This window comes from Microtus oregoni, unplaced genomic scaffold, assembly GCF_018167655.1.
Source record: "Microtus oregoni isolate MIOR12 unplaced genomic scaffold, Mior012 000002F_ref0000024, whole genome shotgun sequence".
NCBI classification, from domain to species: Eukaryota; Metazoa; Chordata; class Mammalia; order Rodentia; family Cricetidae; genus Microtus; species Microtus oregoni.
This window is the reverse complement of record NW_024543061.1, coordinates 33,141,227-33,158,425: the sequence shown is the minus strand read 5'-3', so window position 1 is coordinate 33,158,425 and position 17,199 is coordinate 33,141,227. Positions and strand designations below refer to the sequence as shown.

At 45.8% G+C, this 17,199-nt stretch overlaps 1 protein-coding gene across 1 annotated transcript; it reads left to right on the top strand.

Annotated features, from left to right (window-relative positions):
- Positions 1-4,044: 4,044 nt before the first annotated feature.
- On the top strand, positions 4,045-17,034 carry Mrps25 (mitochondrial ribosomal protein S25). The gene is made up of 4 exons (XM_041639529.1): positions 4,045-4,239; positions 10,583-10,689; positions 16,136-16,223; positions 16,708-17,034. Exons 1-4 carry the CDS (start codon positions 4,106-4,108, stop codon positions 16,892-16,894), a joined length of 516 nt encoding a protein of 171 aa, XP_041495463.1. The 5' UTR covers positions 4,045-4,105; the 3' UTR covers positions 16,895-17,034.
- Positions 17,035-17,199: the final 165 nt, after the last annotated feature.

Here is a 17,199-nt window from a genome sequence, read left to right as displayed (position 1 = left end):
CCCCTTTGGTAGTGTGTGTATGTGTGTGTGTGCATGCACACGTGTTCATATGTGCACATGGAGGCCAGAGGACAACCTTGGGTAATCAGCCTTAGGAAAGTCATCTACCTTCTTTTTTTTGTTTTTGTTTTTCAAGACAGAGTTTCTCTGTTGCTTTGGAGCCTGTCCTGAAACTCGCTCTGTAGACCAGGCTGGCCTTGAACTCAGAAATCTGTCTGCCTCTGCCTCCCAAGTGCTGGGATTAAAGGTGTGTGCCATCACTGCCTGATCTCCATCTGCCTTCTTTTAGGCAAAGTTTCTCATCCTAAAACTGTCCAATTAGGCTAGACTGGCTGGTCAGCGAGGCCCAAAGGTCCTCTTGTCTTCCCCTCCCCAACGCTGGGATTACAAATGCATGTCACCATGTTCAACACTTTTGTGGGTTCTGAGGATCAAACTCAAATCCTGTGTTGCAAAGTAAGCACTAATAGAGCTATTTTACCCAAACACAGCCCAGAGCCCTGTCTAGTCCTATCATCCCCTTCCCTACAGAAACTGAAGGGTTCTGGCAATCGTGAAGCTGGCCTTGCTCTTAGAAGCTGTGTCTGTGTCTGCTTCTAGCATCCTGAGGACCCTTTGCAGTCCTATCCCCACTTCCAGAAACAGGCTCAGAGAGGTGGGGAACCTGGGATTTCCACTGGAAGGCACTCACACACATGTCACACACAGCTCTGCCAGCAGGCCTTTGTGTTACTTGACAAAGGACAGGTTGGAAACTCATGATTCACTTTGCCATCAGTACCAAGGCAGGTTAGGTTGGCTCAGGAATGGTGGAAGGGGGCTCTACTACTATGCTGACCAAAAGAGCAAATGAACAATCTAGAAAGAGGTTGGGTACGACTAAGGTTTCTACAATGATTTCACCTTGTCCTAGAGGCTGAGGAGGGGTTTTGTATCCAGTGCTCACTGGGGCCAGAGCTCAATATGATTGGTGGTCATCTCATTGAATCTCCCAGCTAACAAGTGAAGGAAGTGCTAACACAACTTGCTCAGTGTTGTCCTGGGACCTTCCCCAGGCCTGATATGGGAACCCAAGCCACTGGGTTTTCCTGTGGATGCAGTGCCATCTGTGACTGCAGCCTCCTCAGGAGCCGAGCAGAATGTTTAGTCACCTTCGAATTTTAGGATAGCACTTTTGATTTTAGCTGAAACCTCTTTTGGAAGTTGTCACTCTTCTTAGAAGCAGCAGCTGGACAGAATGAAAACCAGTAACCTTTCTTGGAACTATTAGGGGACTGATTTGCAGGGGTTATTTTCCCCCCAACATCTTGAGTGGTGAGCCCAGAGTCAGCCAAGATCTGATGGCTGCAGCAGAAGCCATGGCTGGTAGGAATGCCAGCTTTTTGATTCATTGTTTCAGGACTGTGATTGAGGATAGGGCCTTGCACATACATACAGACATGTGTTCTGCTGCTGAGCTATGTTCCTAGCTCTTTATTTTTCAGGCCGGATCTTACAGAGTTCCCTGAGCTGACTTTGAATTCACTTTGTGGCCCATGCAGGCCTTAAACTTAGGATCCTCTGCCTCTGTCTTCAGAGTTGTGGGATCACAGGTCCGCGCGACCAAGCCTGGTAGAAGCCTTGACGAGTCCCAGAGGCGGACTGCCCACCAGGGGAAGCCTTGCTTCCTGAGGAGACTGTTTCTATTGGTTCTAATGGTGAAGCACTGAGAAAGCTCCTCATATAGTTGTGGCAGAAGAAGGGAAAGTTCATTGTAACCAGAGCATCCTAGCAAAGGTTTCTGCAAGTGTAGAAACTTCACCAAACTTACTCATTTGGGGCAAACATAATACCCTCACCCCAGTCACCTGCAACCTTCTTTGTCTGAATAAATAAACATGTGAAGACCATGGCTTGAGAATCTTAAATCACAGAACACGTGCCTCTGTACCTCATATTCCCCCAGGGATACAGGATAGACAGGATCATGGCAACAAGAGACTGCAGAGGAGCAGCCCGGAACTCCAAAGCTCTGGACACTACAGCAAACAGTCTTCACACTAGAGACTTAGACTACTCCCCACATAGCCAATGTTTCACCAGCATCTTAAAAACTGAGCAAGCTACATAATTCCATCCACATCGGAATTACCAGGAAATTGAACTGCAAGTTGTGCCTTACAGAGACAGTTCCAAGTGAACAGCAGATAAGAACAGTTGGATGGCCGGTGGTTCTTTGCGCCTGCTACACTCTTGCAGTGAGCTCAAGAAGCTTACTTTTTCCCTCTTTCCAGACAGGCTCTCACTATGTAGTCCTGGCTGGAGCTTAGTAGTGATGCACCTACACACATGCAGGCAAAACATTCAAATCTAAAACAAAACAAAAACAGTGGGGAGCTGGCTCAGTGGATAAGAATGCTTGCTATACAAACATGAGGGCCTGGCAGGCGGTGGTGGCACACGCCTTTAATCCCAGCACTTGGGAGGCAGAGGCAGGCGGGTCTCTGTGAGTACAAAGTCAGCCTGATCTATGAAGCTAGAGCTGTTACACAGAGAGATCCTGTCTCAAAAAAACAAAAACAAACCCATGAGGGCCTGAGTTTGGATCCCAGCACCTATGTAAAAGTCTATGAGGTTATTTGTGCCTGTAACCCCAGGAGTGAGGATTATAGTCCTGATTCCTGGAACTTCTGGCCACCAACCTAGCAACCTAGCTCCAGGATCAGTGAAAGACCTTGTCTCAAGGAAACAGGCAGAAATAGAACTGGATACTTGTCTTCCTCCCGCCTCCATGTGTGCATAGGACACCCCCCAGAGCAGTTGGATAATGTGAGCAGAAGTAAAAACACTAAGTATGGAAAGAAAGTACTAGAAATAAAGGATTAACAAATGGGACATGCTGTAATATGCTTATCAGTAGAAAGTTCATCTATAAAGCTGGGGAAGTCAGGGCTGGAGAAATGGCTCAGAGGTTAAGAGCACTGGCTGATCTTCCAGAGGTCCTGAGTTCAATTCCCAGCAACCATATGGTGGCTCACATACATCTATAATTTGATCCAGCTCCCTCTTCTGGCATTGAGACTGAACACTGTGTAATAATAAATAAATATTTTAAAAAAAGCTGGGGAAGTCAGTGGAAATGTAAAAAGCAAAGTTTAAACTGGGGTGGGAGTGGGGGTGGGACAGGAACTTAGAGTTTGAATTAAAACATATAAAACTCATGCCTATAATTCCAGCACTTGGGAGTCTGCAGAGACAGGAGGATCAGGACTTCTGTTTCAACCGAAACCAAAAACTGAATGATAACCTGGAAGCCAAATAGCCAGGATGCTCAGAGAACACAAAGCAGGACAAATACTAAAATTATACTCTGCATATCTCAAACTTCATAAGCTAAGCACAAAGGAAAAATATTGGAAAGTCTGAAGAAAAACCCATTTCACCTATAAACAATGATAAAAATTACAGTATGAGGGACTGGGAAAATGTCTCAGCAGTTAAGAAAACTTGCTGCTCTTGGAGAGGACCAGGATTCAGTTTCCAGCTGCTCATAACCAGCTGTAACGCCAGTTTCACGCCCCCTTCTGGCCTTTGTGGGCACTGCATGCACGTAATGCATAAAACACAAGCAAGACGCCAAGATAAAAACAAATTTTTTCTACAAAAGCTAGTTTCAGGACAGACTCCAAAGCTACAGAGAAACCCTGTCTCGAAAAAACAAAAAGAAAAAAATCTTTAAAACGTTACAGCACAGAGTGACATTGGTTGTTGACTCCTAGAGTCCATTATCTGTCATATCTTCTGAGCAGAGTCCTTCATAGCCAACCCGGACGCGACAGAGCAAGTCACGTTCTTTCCTCCTTTGCAAATGAGTTTTTATGACTCAGTAGGACTTCTCAGTCTAGCTTCATTTCAGAACTGGAGATCTTGGGAGAGGACACTTAGTTTCTACAAGGACAAACCGACCAGTTGACTTCCAGAGCGGGAACGGTTGCAACCCCGGGTCGGGACTACGAGTCCCAGGCTGCCTTGCGGTTGCGCGGCCCGCCGGGAGGCGCCTCCCGAGATTCCCCGCGTCAGGGAGACCGGCGGGCCCGCGGCTCGAGAAGCTGGAGACGCCGCCGCCATGCCGATGAAGGGCCGATTCCCTATCCGCCGCACGCTGCAGTACTTGAACCTCGGGGACGTGGTGTTCAAGGAGTCGGTGAAGGTCATGACTGTGAACTACAACACGCACGGGGAGCTGGGCGAAGGCGCCAGGTCAGTGTGGGTCCCACCCGGCGGGGTTCGGGGAAAAGTTGACGCGGTGGAGGCCATCCCGACAGGTTCCGATAGAAATCCGAGCGCCACTCCACCCTAGGGATGAGTAGCGGCTCCCGGGCTGGCAGCTCGTACGACACGAGCCGCTGTGTGGCGTGGGAAACTTTGGCGTTGGGAGCGGAGTTGTTAAGTTTCCGCACCCGTGCACACCATGGCTTGCTGCAGTTTAGGACAGCGGCCGACTGAAAGGTTTCTTTGACCCGTTAGCATCCCTGAGCGCTGCCTTGGATCCTTCAGCACTTACTGATCTTTTATTGGGCTCCCGAAACGCCAGGTTCCAACAGTGCGGGAGAAACCAGCCCATGGCTGTAGACAGAAACGGGCTTGTGGGACGAATCAGGATGAGAAAAGAGTAATTCCTGGTCGGCCTTGACTCCTAACCATTTTTTGGTCAAGTGACCCCCCCCCCCCCCGGAACTAGGAACTGCTAGCCTGGGATCTGTTGAGGTGAGGACCTTCTGGAAGACTGTGTGTCGGTGGATCAGAGGGCTTGAACTCTGCTTTCTTTTCAGGGATTCATGCTCTTAAGAGGAAGCTCTCAGGCTGCAGAGCGTGATCATTTGAGTGACAGGCCTGTGTGGTAGAAGCCCAGAGCAGGAACAGCTGAGGCCTCTTCCTAACTAGTTGTGTGACCTTGCAGCCGTTTGCTCAACTTCTGGAAAACCTTTTTGAGTTGTAGCACCACAAAGTCAGTGTCTTGCGGGTGTTTGTGTGTGTGTGTGTGTGTGTGTGTAGGGGGTGATCATAGAGTACATGGCAGAGTGCAGTAGGTACTGACCTTTGGCCTTTGGTTCACAGTAAGAACTATTCTAAGATTCTTAGTGCTAGATGGTTTCTAGTATTTGACTATGCTCTGGTTTGTTTGCACAAGGCTCTGTGGTGTTGGGACATCACTCTGCTTTGGGATAGGAAGGAGCAGAGACCCGCCGAGGGGTACGTTCTGCCTTTGAGCTTTTGGAGGGTGTGCTTTGGGAGTCTTCAGGGCTATGTTTCTTCCCCAGAAGCAGGACTTGGAGCTTTTCAAGTTTGTTGATGTAATTACTTACTCAGAGAGCTGTGTGTGTGTGTGTGTGTGTGTGTGTGTGTGTGTACGTACGTACGCCTGCGTTCAACCAAAGGTCGTGTTTCTAAGGAACTGGAAAACTTAAGTTTGTTTTTTCTTTTTGAAATAGGATCTCTTCCTTGGGCTTCATGGATTCAGGTAGGCTGGTCAGCAAGCCCTGGAGAAGTTTCTGGTCTACATCCCTCCTAGTGCTGAGATTACAAGTGCCACCACGACTGGCCTTCTTTTTCTAGATTTATTCTTATCTCTGTGGGTGTGTTGTGTGCCTCTGTGAACTTAGTCACACTGTGTGTGTGTGTGTAAGTGTACATGTGTGTGGTGTGCGGGAGTGTGTGCAGGTGCCTTCTGAGGCCATAGGGTGTTGGATCCCGTGGAATTGGAGTCACAGCTGGTTGTGAGGTGCCTGATATAGGTGGGTACTGGGAACTGAACTAAGATCCACTGGAAGAACAGTAAATATCCCCTTTCTTTCTTTCTTTCTTTCTTCTATTGGTTTTTCGAGACAGTATTTCTCTGTGTGATAGATCTAGCTGTCCTGAAACTAACTGTATAGACCAGGCTGGTCTCGAATCCACAGAGATCCACCTGCCTCTGCCTCCTGAGTGCTGGGATTAAAGGTGTGCATCACCACCACCTAGCTCAGTAAACACTCTTAACTGCTGGGCCATTTCTCCAGTCCCAAATAAAATCTTTAAGTTTTAGCTGAAACAGAGTCTCACTGTGTGTCCTTAACTGGCCTGGAAATCTTGTATAGACCAGGCTAGCCTCCAGCTCACGAGCGATCTTCTTGCCTCTCTCTGCTTTCTGACTACAGAGTTTAAAGGTGTATACCAACACACCTCACTGGCTTTTAAAAAATTTATATGTGAGTTTTTTGCCTTCATGTATGTATGTGCACCACATGCATGCCTAGTGCCCACAAAAGTCAGAAGAGGGAATCAGATCTCTGGAATTGTGGGCTACCACATGTGTGCTGAGAACTGAACCCAGGTCTTCTGCAAGAGCAACAAGTGCTCTTAACCACTGAGCCATCTCTATAGTCCCCTAGTTTTTTAGTTAGTTTTTGTGTGGGTTCTGGGGTTCAAACTCTGGTCTTCATGCTTGTGCAGCAAGCACTTTACTGACTGAGGCATCTCCTTAGCACCCTTTAAATGTTTTAGATTGAACACTGCTTGCAGACTTGCCCTGCCGGAAGAGGAATGTAGCCACTGCCCACGCCTGCATCCTTTCAGCCTGCCCTCCCTAGGTTTCTTCTGAAGTTCAGAGAGAACATGAATACTCTGATAATTTTTTGTTGTTGTTTTTTGTTTTTTTTCAAGACAGGGTTTCTCTGTAGCTTTGGAGCCTGTCCTGGAACTCACTCTGTAGACCAGGCTGGCCTCGAACTCACAGAGATCCGCCTGCCTCTGCCTCCCGAGTGCTGGGATTAAAGGCCTGCACCACCACCGTCCTGAATTCTCTGATAATTTAAGCACAAGAATATTCATGTTACTGTGACTTTGAGTAAAAGAATACTATGACTAATTTTCTGGTTTTAACAAGTCCTTTTATTTTATTGGAAATAACCATTTCGTTTTTGTCACTTTAATTGCAGATTCTGTCCCAGTTGTGGCAGTGATTTAAGTGGTTTAAGGCAGGCTTTCTGTTGAGTCAGTTTTATCCCTGAAATTATTTTTAGATGCTTCAATCTGGACTGATGGTGTAGGAACCTGAGGACCAAGAGGGCTGCCCTCTTGGCATAATCACTGAGGCAAAGAGCCATTTCCTGCCCTGGTTCACGTGACTAGAAGTAGAAAGCCAGGATCTATAGCCAGGCAGAATGTCTGAGGCCAAGCTTCGGTTCCATGGGTCCAGAGCCTTGTCTATGGGTGGGGGGCAGACTGAGCAGGAATCAGGGATGCCTTTGAGTGAGGGCATTTAACAAGCCTTATTTAAGCGTGTACAGAAATGGAGAAAAGACACCTTGAGGAGAAGCACAGACCTTAGTCTAGGCTGGACAGGTGAGGGAAAGAATGTCTGTTGGAGCCTGAGGACCAAGGGTTCTGTCCAAAGGGGCCTTCAGGCTGGTCATGCCAGGGCCGAGCCAGGAAAAGAAGTAGCTGCCCTTACCTGGTACTTCCTGTCGGCCCTTTGAATCCAGAAGCCAGACAGCAGGGTAGTCCTTATACAAGGCAGGCTAAGGGTGGTAAGGGCTCAGTATGCAGAGCCAGGAGTGGCCTAGATGTACTCTGTGTTGTGGACAGCTACGTATGCTCTATCACTTTGTGGTTCTGGGATGAAGTCCTGAGCCTTGTGCATGCTGGTGAGGTGCCCTGCTGTATGGAGCTGTGCCAAGTCTCTCCTGGTGCACCATGCTGACCTGAACACTGTAGCCTGCACACCAGTGTTTTCACCTTCTGTCCCATGTTGTTCATTTAGATACAGAGCTATCTAAAAGGGGGATGAAGTTAGTTAGCGTCAGGATGCTTTAAAGCTTCTAGTCATAAACTGGCTGCTAGACATGTTAAGGCAGTTCACACACACCTCTCCTACAGCCTCGAGTTACGTCACTTTTACTGACGATGTGCACAATGCCATTTTAGCAGAATTGTCACTTTCTAATGTTTAACGGATTTATTTTTTAATGACTTAGAAAATGTTCATGCTTTTTGTTTGAATGTTGTGTGGCCCAGGCTGGCTGTGGACTCTACCCTCCTGCCTCAGGCACTGCCGTGCTGCTGGGGTTCTAGTTGTATCACCACACCCATTCAGCGGATGTTGAATTTTTGTCATTTTTTTGCCATGTAAATATTTTAATGTATTCAAAGTTAGCTGATTTCAGCCTTCTACAATTAGACGTTTTCTTTCATGTCTGTATTATAAACACTCCTGTGATCCTCAGGTCATTCCTCTACACAGTGCTCTAAGGAGCCTCAGTAACGTGGTCACTAGACACATGGAGATGCAACCCTGTGTGCCCAGGACTCTGGCCTTTGTGTTGGCGAGTCTGAATGCCCTGCAGGGGGCATTGGTTTGTTTTCCTTAGTGACCAGTCGAGAGTACTGATGCTTACAGTGTGCAAGTGCTGGGGACACTGAACTTGGGGACAGTCCTCTGCCTGTTTTTGGACGCAGGTCCCTCTTACAATCTGTGGCAAATCCTGGACTTTCTCCATGGAAAAGGTATGCATAGAATTTCAGGGGAAAAAACCCTTACATAGATTTACATAGGTTCATTTTTTTTTTTTTGAAAGCTGTTACATGGTATGGTGGTTTGAATGAGAATGCCCTCCAAAGACTCATATATATGAATGCTTAGTCACCAAGGAGTGACACGGTTTGTGAAGGATTAGAAGAATTAGGAGGTGTGGCCTTGTTGGAGGAAGTGTGTTGCTGAGAGTAGGCTGTGAGGTTTTAAAAGCCCATGTAAGGCTCAGTGCCTCTACTTGCAACTTAGAGATCAGATGTAAGCCCTCGGCTACTTCTTCAGCACCATGCCTGTCTGCCTACCACCAAACTTCCTTAGATGATAATAATGGAATAACCCTCTGAACTGTTAGCAAGCTCCCGATTAAATGCTTTCTTTTATAGAGGTTTCCTTAGTCATGGTATCTCTTCACATCAATAGAACAGTAACTAAAACAGAAGTTGGTACCAAGGACTGGTCGTTTTTTTTTTTTTTTTTTTTTGGTTTTTTGAGACAGGGTTTCTCTGTGGTTTTGGAGCCTGTCCTGGAACTAGCTCTTGTAGACCAGGCTGGTCTCGAACTCACAGAGATCCGCCTGCCTCTGCCTCCCGAGTGCTGGGATTAAAGGCGTGCGCCACCACCGCCCGGCTCCAAGGACTGGTCTTAACATGTTGTTTGTTGGAAGAATATGGAAGACTTTGGGACTTTGGACTAGAAACACATTTGAACACTTTTAAGTGAGGCTTACTGAGCTATCCTAGCAGGAATGTGGAAGACAGTGGTGATGAGGGCACTATGAACTGTGGGGGACTAGCTCAAGAGAATTCAGAGGGGAAAATATTAGCAGTTGGCCTAGAGAGCATTGTGATATTTTGACAAAGAGTGTGGCTGCTTTTTGCCCTTGTTCACCCCCCCCCCCAAAAAAAAATCTTCCTGAGGTTAACTTGAGATTTGGATTGATGATGTTGGCAGAGATTTCAAGACAGCCTAGTATTGACTGTGTCAAGTGGTTATGCAGGTTTAAAATGAAAAGACATAGGGCAAAGAAAAATATAAAATGCACAATTTGAGAAGAGCACTAGGATATGTAATGATGGAGCCATGTCCTGTGCTCAAGGAGATAAAAAACGTTTAAAGAAAGGCCTGATGCTAAATGGAATAAAGGGAGTGTTACCTAAGGGAAAGACACCACCCTCCTAATCTTGTACAATTCTTATGAAGAGAATGAGCCTGATAGGTTTTTCTGTTTAGAAACTATCAGCCAAGCCAGGCAGTGGTGGCACACACCCTTACTCTCATCACTCTGGAGACAGAGAGGCAGAGGCAGGGAGATTTCTTCTTCTGTTTTTTAATCTACTTTTATGTGCATTGGTGTTTTGCTGCAGGTAAATCTATGTGAGAGTGTTAGATCTTGTGACAGTTGTCAGCTGCCATGTGGGTGCTAGGATTTGAATCTGAGTCCTTTGGGAAAGCAGTCAGTACTCATAACTACTGAGCCATCTTTCCAGCCCCGGCAGGTGGATTTCTGTGTTCAAGACTGAATTCTAAGACATTGAGGATTATACAGAGCAACCCTGTCTTGAAAAACCAAAGGGGAGAAAAAAGAGAAAGAAACTCATCAACCAGTCAAGGTTTATGCAAATACAAGTCTTAGAGGGGTCCAGGTTTCAGCCCAAGCAAGAACAACTTGACAGCTTCAGCCATGTAGTTCTGGATTTAGTCAAGAAGGAATCAAGAAGGGGTTATGGAAGGTTAAGGAAAGGTCAAGAAAGCTGTTGAAGCCAGGCATTTGGCAGGGCAGTTCCTCCATGGTGTTCCTGAGAGCCCATGTTTTGAAACTGAAGGTGAAGCCTGGATTGCATTGGAGATGCCAGAATTTGGAATACCTCCCAACGAACTGCTAACAGGGAGTGGAACCAGCCTAAGAGAAAGAACTGTATTGCGGTCAAGAAAGCAGAAAGAAAGGAGCTGGAGTGCTCTGACATTAGACATGGAGGTGCACATGAGTTCATTTCTAGAAAGCTGTTGCATGGGTTCATTTCTTGCCTTTTGCAGGAAATTTGTGTTTTTCAACATCCCTCAGATCCAGTATAAGAACCCTTGGGTGCAGATCATGCTGTTTAAGAACATGACGCCATCACCTTTCCTGCGGTTCTATCTAGGTAAGTGAGAACATGGAAGACCACCTGCCTTTTTCCAGCCCTTTGTGAAGGTAACAGTCAAGCTATCTAAACAGCACTATGACCCTTAACTTCCCTCTCCAGGTACCCAGTGGCTTCTGAGATCTGGACCCAGCTCTCCCACCTGTCTTCTCTAGCTTATCTTCTGTTCTCTGCCTGTCATGTGGGCCAATCTACCCACATTTCCTTTGCTGCTCTTTGCTGATGTCTTCACTCTCTGTCCATGAGCTTAAAGAATTCCTTTGCTGGGGTGTGTGTCCATAGCTCCAGTGGTAGAGTGTGCACTATACTGCAAAACCTCAAAACCAAATATTCTCTAAGCCTGGATTTGGCCCTCAGGCACCTAGTGCCCCTCAATGCTGACCACAGTCTCCTTTCTGGTCCCACTAGGTGTCTTATCGAGACCCTGCTTGCTTGTCCTGATGCCAGGCACCAGCAGCCCATTACTGGTTCATGAGTAATGAGTAGAAAGTACCACAGGAAGAAGGATCATTATACATCTGTGCACATAAGGGGTGTTGCTAAGGGTTAGCTTGGAGCCAGGTGCTGAGCAGTCAGAAGTCCAAAGTCCATGGGCAAACGCTTTGACGCGCACGCGAGAGAAAGATGGTCAACTAGTCCTGTGGTGAAGGAATTGTTCTTAGGGCCTTGATGAGATTTCTGAGCAAATGTTGCAGATTGGAGTCACAGCCAGCCCTGGAGAAATGAAGCCACTGCATGACATAGGATGAGTCTGTAGTGAGAGCCAGATATATGCTCCTTTCTACATGGGCAGTAGCTTAGGACTTTTTGTTTGAGATAGGAATGTGTAGCACAGACTGGCCTCAAACTTTTGAGTCCTCCTGGCTGAGACTTTCAAGTGCTGGGGTTAGTTATGGCCACTATATACCTGCCTGCTTTGCCTCTGAATTTCATATGGCTAAGAATCTATTGGGATCATTTCTTTTCGTTTCTGGATAATAGAGTCAGTGGGGTAAAGAACCCGTCCCTGGCTAGGAACTGTACTAGGATATGAACCTGCCCTCAAAACTCTGCCCATGACATAGCAAGGCTATCTACTTGTGCTGGTAGTCCCTGTGCCTTGTGGGAAAGACTGACTATACCATAAGGCTGTATCTTGGTCCCTAGGAACCATAGCCCAAATGCAAGGAGGGCTGGGAGGAGCCTGGTACATTTTCTTTTGCAAAAACCTTTTACATACATTGTTTTCAAATCATCTAAGGCTAAACCCAGGGTCTTTCAAGTGCTAAGTGTGTGCCCTACCACACAGTCACATCCCATCCACTTTATCCTTTTAGAGACAGGGTCTCGTTATATTGCCAGGCTGACCTCAAACTCCTTGGCTCCTGCTTCAGCTTTCTGAGTGCTAGGACTCCCAGCCTGGAGGACTCCAGCTTCTCTTGATTTGTTGCAGCTGAGCATCTTCCACTATGTTAGTCTCTCAACCCATCCAGTCACCTATTGATGAGCTCTGCATGAGCTTTTAAGTGCTGAGACCTTGATAAAGATTTGTGCAGGGAAAGTGGCAGGACCTACACCTAGGTGAAAAGAGCAGTAGAGATGGTGAACACAGCATTGAGAGGCTTACTCACTCCAGAGAAATGCTTTGGTTCTATAGTGGGCATGAGCAGCCACAGAGAACAGATCACAAGGTGTGGGCTCAGGAGAACAAGGTTGAAGGGACCGCATGTACAGAGCATTTTTTTGTTGTGTAACAAAATAAAAAAAAGAGTAGAAGGTCATGCAACCAGATAGCAAGCTGGTGACTTGTCTCTCCTCTTCACACAATCACTGCTGCCTTCCTGGGACTCACCTTCATGGCCTCATCCAATCCTGGTCACCTCCTAGAAGTACCCCCTGCAGATGCCATCAGGAATTTCCAACACAACTTTTTTTTGGTTTTTTCGAGACAGGGTTTCTCTGTGGCTTTGGAGCCTGTCCTGGAACTAGCTCTGTAGACCAGGCTGGTCTCGAACTCACAGAGATCCGCCTGCCTCTGCCTCCCGAGTGCTGGGATTAAAGGCGTGCGTGACCATCGCCCGGCCTCCAACACAATTTTTGAGGTCATATTCAGTTGAGCACATCTGCAAAGTCCCTTTTTGTTCCGGCAGCGCCTTTTAGGAGCCACTGTAGACTGTCTTCTCACTGTTCTGTGTGTCGTGTCTGGGTATAGTTCTGTTTGAGGCAGTAGGTATATGGCAACTTTCAAATCTGTGGCCTCTTAACTCCCAACCCCCATGTGGGGGTGTGAAGATTTTAATTTGTGTCAGTGCTAGATCATCCACTTTTCTTCTGGTTTAGTGGGTCTGTGGCCTATCCATGATGCCTTTGCTTACCCCAAAAAAGCCCCTTTCATTTTTCCTTAGAGGCGTATAATTATGTTTTATGTCCCTGTGGTACTTTAGATTTTTAAGTTTGTTATGTGGGTTTGCTTGCATGAGTTTATGTGCACCAGATGCATGCAAGAGCCAACAAAGGCAAGATCTTCTAAAACAGGTTAACATGTGTTTTGAGTTTCTAAGTGGATGCTGGGGATCAAAGCTGGGTCCTCTGCAAGAGCACTAAGTGTTAAGCTATCTTCCCAGCCTGAGATATATTTATTGAAATGCGTATAATTTGTGTGTGTGGGTACAAGTGCCTTTGTGCACACATGGAGGCCAGAAGAAGGTTTTGGATATCTTCCTCTATCACTCTACTTTAAGGTAGGGTCTCTCCGTGAACTTCAGGATTGTGTTTTTGGGTAGGCTGGAAGTCACCAAGCCCCAGCAATCCTTGTTTGCGCCCCTGCTTTGAACTAGGATTATAGGTGTAGCGTGACCCAACCGCTTGTTTCGTGGGTGCTGGGATCTTAACTCTGGTCCTCATGATTGATTGTTCAGCAAACACTCTTAACCATTGAGCCCTCTCCACCCTGCCTGTGATACACTTTTCAAGTTCTTTCCTGTGTACTAAAGTCAGGATGGAAGTTGAGTTTTGGTTTTTGCACTGAGGATACCCAGCTGTTGAACACTGCTGTACTTTTTCTCACTGGATTTCCTTAGTATGTTTGTTCAAAATCACTCACCATGATGGGGAACAACAGTGTGATCTATGTGCTGTGGCAAAAGACTAAGTGCTGATACCTGCTTCAATCTGGTAGACTGGAAATTTCCAAAAGAGGTAACTTTCAGAACATTGAAGTACTAGCCAGGAATGGGGATAGTGACTGTGGTAAGTAGGTACAGGGTATATTTGTATTATTAAAATCACTGAGTTATGTGCTTTGGTTTGAAATAGTCCAATGTATGCTTTTTTAAAGATTTATATCTGTATGTATGTGTACTACATGTATGCATGGTACCTGGGAGGTAAGAAGACAGCATTGGATCATCTGCAACTGAAGTTACAGATGGTTGTTAGCCATTATATGGGTGTTGGGAAGGGAAGTGCCCTTAACCATTGAGCCATCTTGCCAGACCCCAATTCATGTTTTACCATACACAGAAGCTACTTTATTACTTAATTTCTGAATTCTTTCACCAAATTGGGTACTAATTTTATCTCTATCTCCCCATCTTCCCTCCCCAAGTTACTTTGTTATTCTTTTTTTTTTTTTTTAAATGTCAAGGGGCTAGCCTTAAATTTGTGGTGCTCCTGCCTTGGCCTGCTGAGTGCTGGGATTATATAAACTTGAAGATGTTTGCCAATTTCTAGAAGGCTAGCTATGGTTTTGCTTTTAGTATTTTCAAATTTTCATTTTCTTGTGGTTTGGTGGTAGTTAGTTTTTGTATTTGCACCTTATCCCCTTGACATTATTTCTGGTAATTTTATAGATTGCTTAGGATATTTTACTTATAGTAACATTCATATGCAAACAAAGCATGGCACCGCTTCACTAATCTTGGCAGTTTTCTTGTCTCGGTTCATTTTTCGAGGCAGTACTAGTGTTGTGCATTTCCACAAATAGTGTCTCCATCTGCTGTCGAGCCTCTTCACTAGTGTCCGCTCTTTTGTAATATTGTATTTTCTTAATGACTAATGTTGACTGCTTTTTCATGTGCTTGTCATTAGCTATTTTGTTTTTATTTAATTTAAAAAATGGGCAAAATATCTAATTTAGTCAGGTTATCTTCCTTAGTTGTGAATTCAGATATATGTGCTTTTTCCCAGTCCCTGGCTTACAGTGCCTTCTATAACACAAAGTAAGGAATTTCAAATTCACGTTACTGATGGACTTTATGGATCACACTTTAGATATTATGCCTGAAAAAAAAATTGCTCCTTGGTTAAAGGTCATGAAGATTTTCTCCTGTGGTGTTTTTGTTTGTTTGCTATGCTGGGGGCTGCACCTAGTGCCTATATATGCAGGGCAAACATGGTCTGGTGAACTACATTCTTTTATAAATTTTGTAAAATGTTTTAGCACGGGCCAGCTAAATGACTTAGCACTTGAAAACAGACTACACAGATTTATCCTGTCCACCACATGTGGGCACACACACAGCCTTACGTTTCTGGTCCATTTTATTTTTTTTCTTTCATCTGTATGTGAGTACCCAGTTCTAGTGTTGGATGAAAAAAACTTAAGTTGGAATTTTCTTGCCATCTTTGCTGGAAACAGTTGCCATTAGAAGGGTTTATTTGGTGTTGGGCTTGGTTTCGTCCCATTTGGTGGTATGCCTATTGTTGGGCTTGTCTCTGTTTTGGTTACAGTAACCTTTAGCTATAGAACACTTGGGAAGCAGACACCCCCTTATCTTATTTTTAGCTCTTAGGGTCTTGGAAGGCTGGCCTTGAGCTGTACCTCTAGCTTTCCTATTTTCTTTAATTTCAAAATTGTAGTTTTTCATTTCCATATGAATTGTAGACTCATTTTGTTAAGCTTCCATAAAAACTGTATTGTAGAGATAGGCAGATTTCTGAGTTAGAGGCTAGCGTAGTCTCCATAGAGAGTTTTAGGACAGCCAGGGCTACCCAGAGAAACCCTGTCTAGAAACAAACAAAAATTGCATTGTTATAGGGATGGGACTACAGTGATCTATAGAGAAATTTGTCTGCTCGTGTTTCTTAAAAATGGAAAGTGGGAGAGTCTCATCATCATTCATGCAAAAACTATTGGAGTGATGGCTTAGCAATTAAAGGTCCTCTTCTAGAGGACTTGAGTCAGATGCCTCGCAGTTGCCTGTAACTCCAGCTCCTGGGGGTCTGGTAACTCTCATTCTTGACTCCTCAAGTACCTGTACTTTCGTGCACGAATGCACATATATACATAATTTAAATTAAAAAATACTGAATTCTACTACTAAAAATTGAAGTCTAAGCTGGTCTTGATATGTTAATCATCCTACCTCATGAGGCTACTGGTGTATTACACCTGGCAGCCCCAACCTGTTGAGACTGAAAAGTATGCCTGAATCAGCTCTCCTCCCTTTGTGCCTCTTGTTTACAGATTCTGGGGAGCAGGTGCTGGTAGACGTGGAGACCAAGAGTAATAAAGAGATCATGGAGCACATAAAGAAAATTTTGGGCAAGAAAGAGTGAGTTACTGGGTTGACCTGACAGGAGCAAGCCTTATCCCCAAAAATGTGAGGGTGAAGGGAATGTGCAGAGATGGGGTGGAGAGAGAAAGTTCTTTAGCTCCAGTTAGTAACAAGACCTTGGATGGCAGGATCAATTTAGACCTGGTCTTTCTGATCAGCAGATGTAAACAATTCACCAAATCTTTTGTCTACTCCCTTACTGTAACAAGGGTGGTCCCTACTTTGACATGCATGCAGCTAAAGGGAAGCTTAGAGCCTCTTCCCAGATTTCCTTTTTACGGAAGGAAGGAAGGGAGGGAGGGAGGGAGGGAGGAAGGGAGGAAGGGAAAGCAAGAAAGTCTCTGGAGACCCAGGCTCCTTTGCCTGGTCCCTGTGGAATGCTTCAGTTGGATGTTTCCCAGTGCCTTTCCCTCCATGGAAGAGGCTGCCTGTTGTCTGGAGCCCCTGGTCATGTTTTGCTACTGTGTATGTTCCTTGGCAGGGAGACCCTCAGGGAGGAGGAGCTGGAGAAACAGCAGCGATCTCATCCAGCCAACTTTGGCCCCCGGAAGTACTGCTTGAGGGAGTGCATGTGTGAAGTGGAAGGTCAGGTGCCCTGCCCTGGCCTGGTGCCCTTACCCAAGGAGATGACAGGGAAGTACAAAGCTACTCTGAAAGCCAGCACTTAGGTCTGGGCAAGGTCATTTGTGATGGACTGATGGAACTCTGCAATGGGAAGGCCTGCTTGCACAACCATTTAAAGGACATGGGGAGAAGGCCAGAGTTGCCAGCTGCTGAACAGATGTCAATAAAAGATTGTCTTCCTGTACATGGTAAGTCTGGTCCTGCTGGTACAAAGACCATCTGTGACAAAAAGCTTTGGGCTGAGGGTGCAAGGCAGTCTGTGAGTAACATGTCCCCTGGTTCTTGCATTTAATCTTCTTCCAGTCCCCACTCTGGGAGCTGTTGAGGGCTACTTTATCTGGTGAGCCTG

Excerpts from the sequence above, each read along its gene's own strand:
- Mrps25 (XM_041639529.1), top strand. The coding sequence starts at position 4,106 with ATGCCGATGAAGGGCCGATTCCCTATCCGCCGCACGCTGCAGTACTTG. Across the intron at positions 4,240-10,582 it reads GAGCTGGGCGAAGGCGCCAG|GAAATTTGTGTTTTTCAACA; the intron begins GTCAGTGTGGGT and ends TGCCTTTTGCAG. Across the intron at positions 16,224-16,707 it reads AAAATTTTGGGCAAGAAAGA|GGAGACCCTCAGGGAGGAGG; the intron begins GTGAGTTACTGG and ends GTTCCTTGGCAG.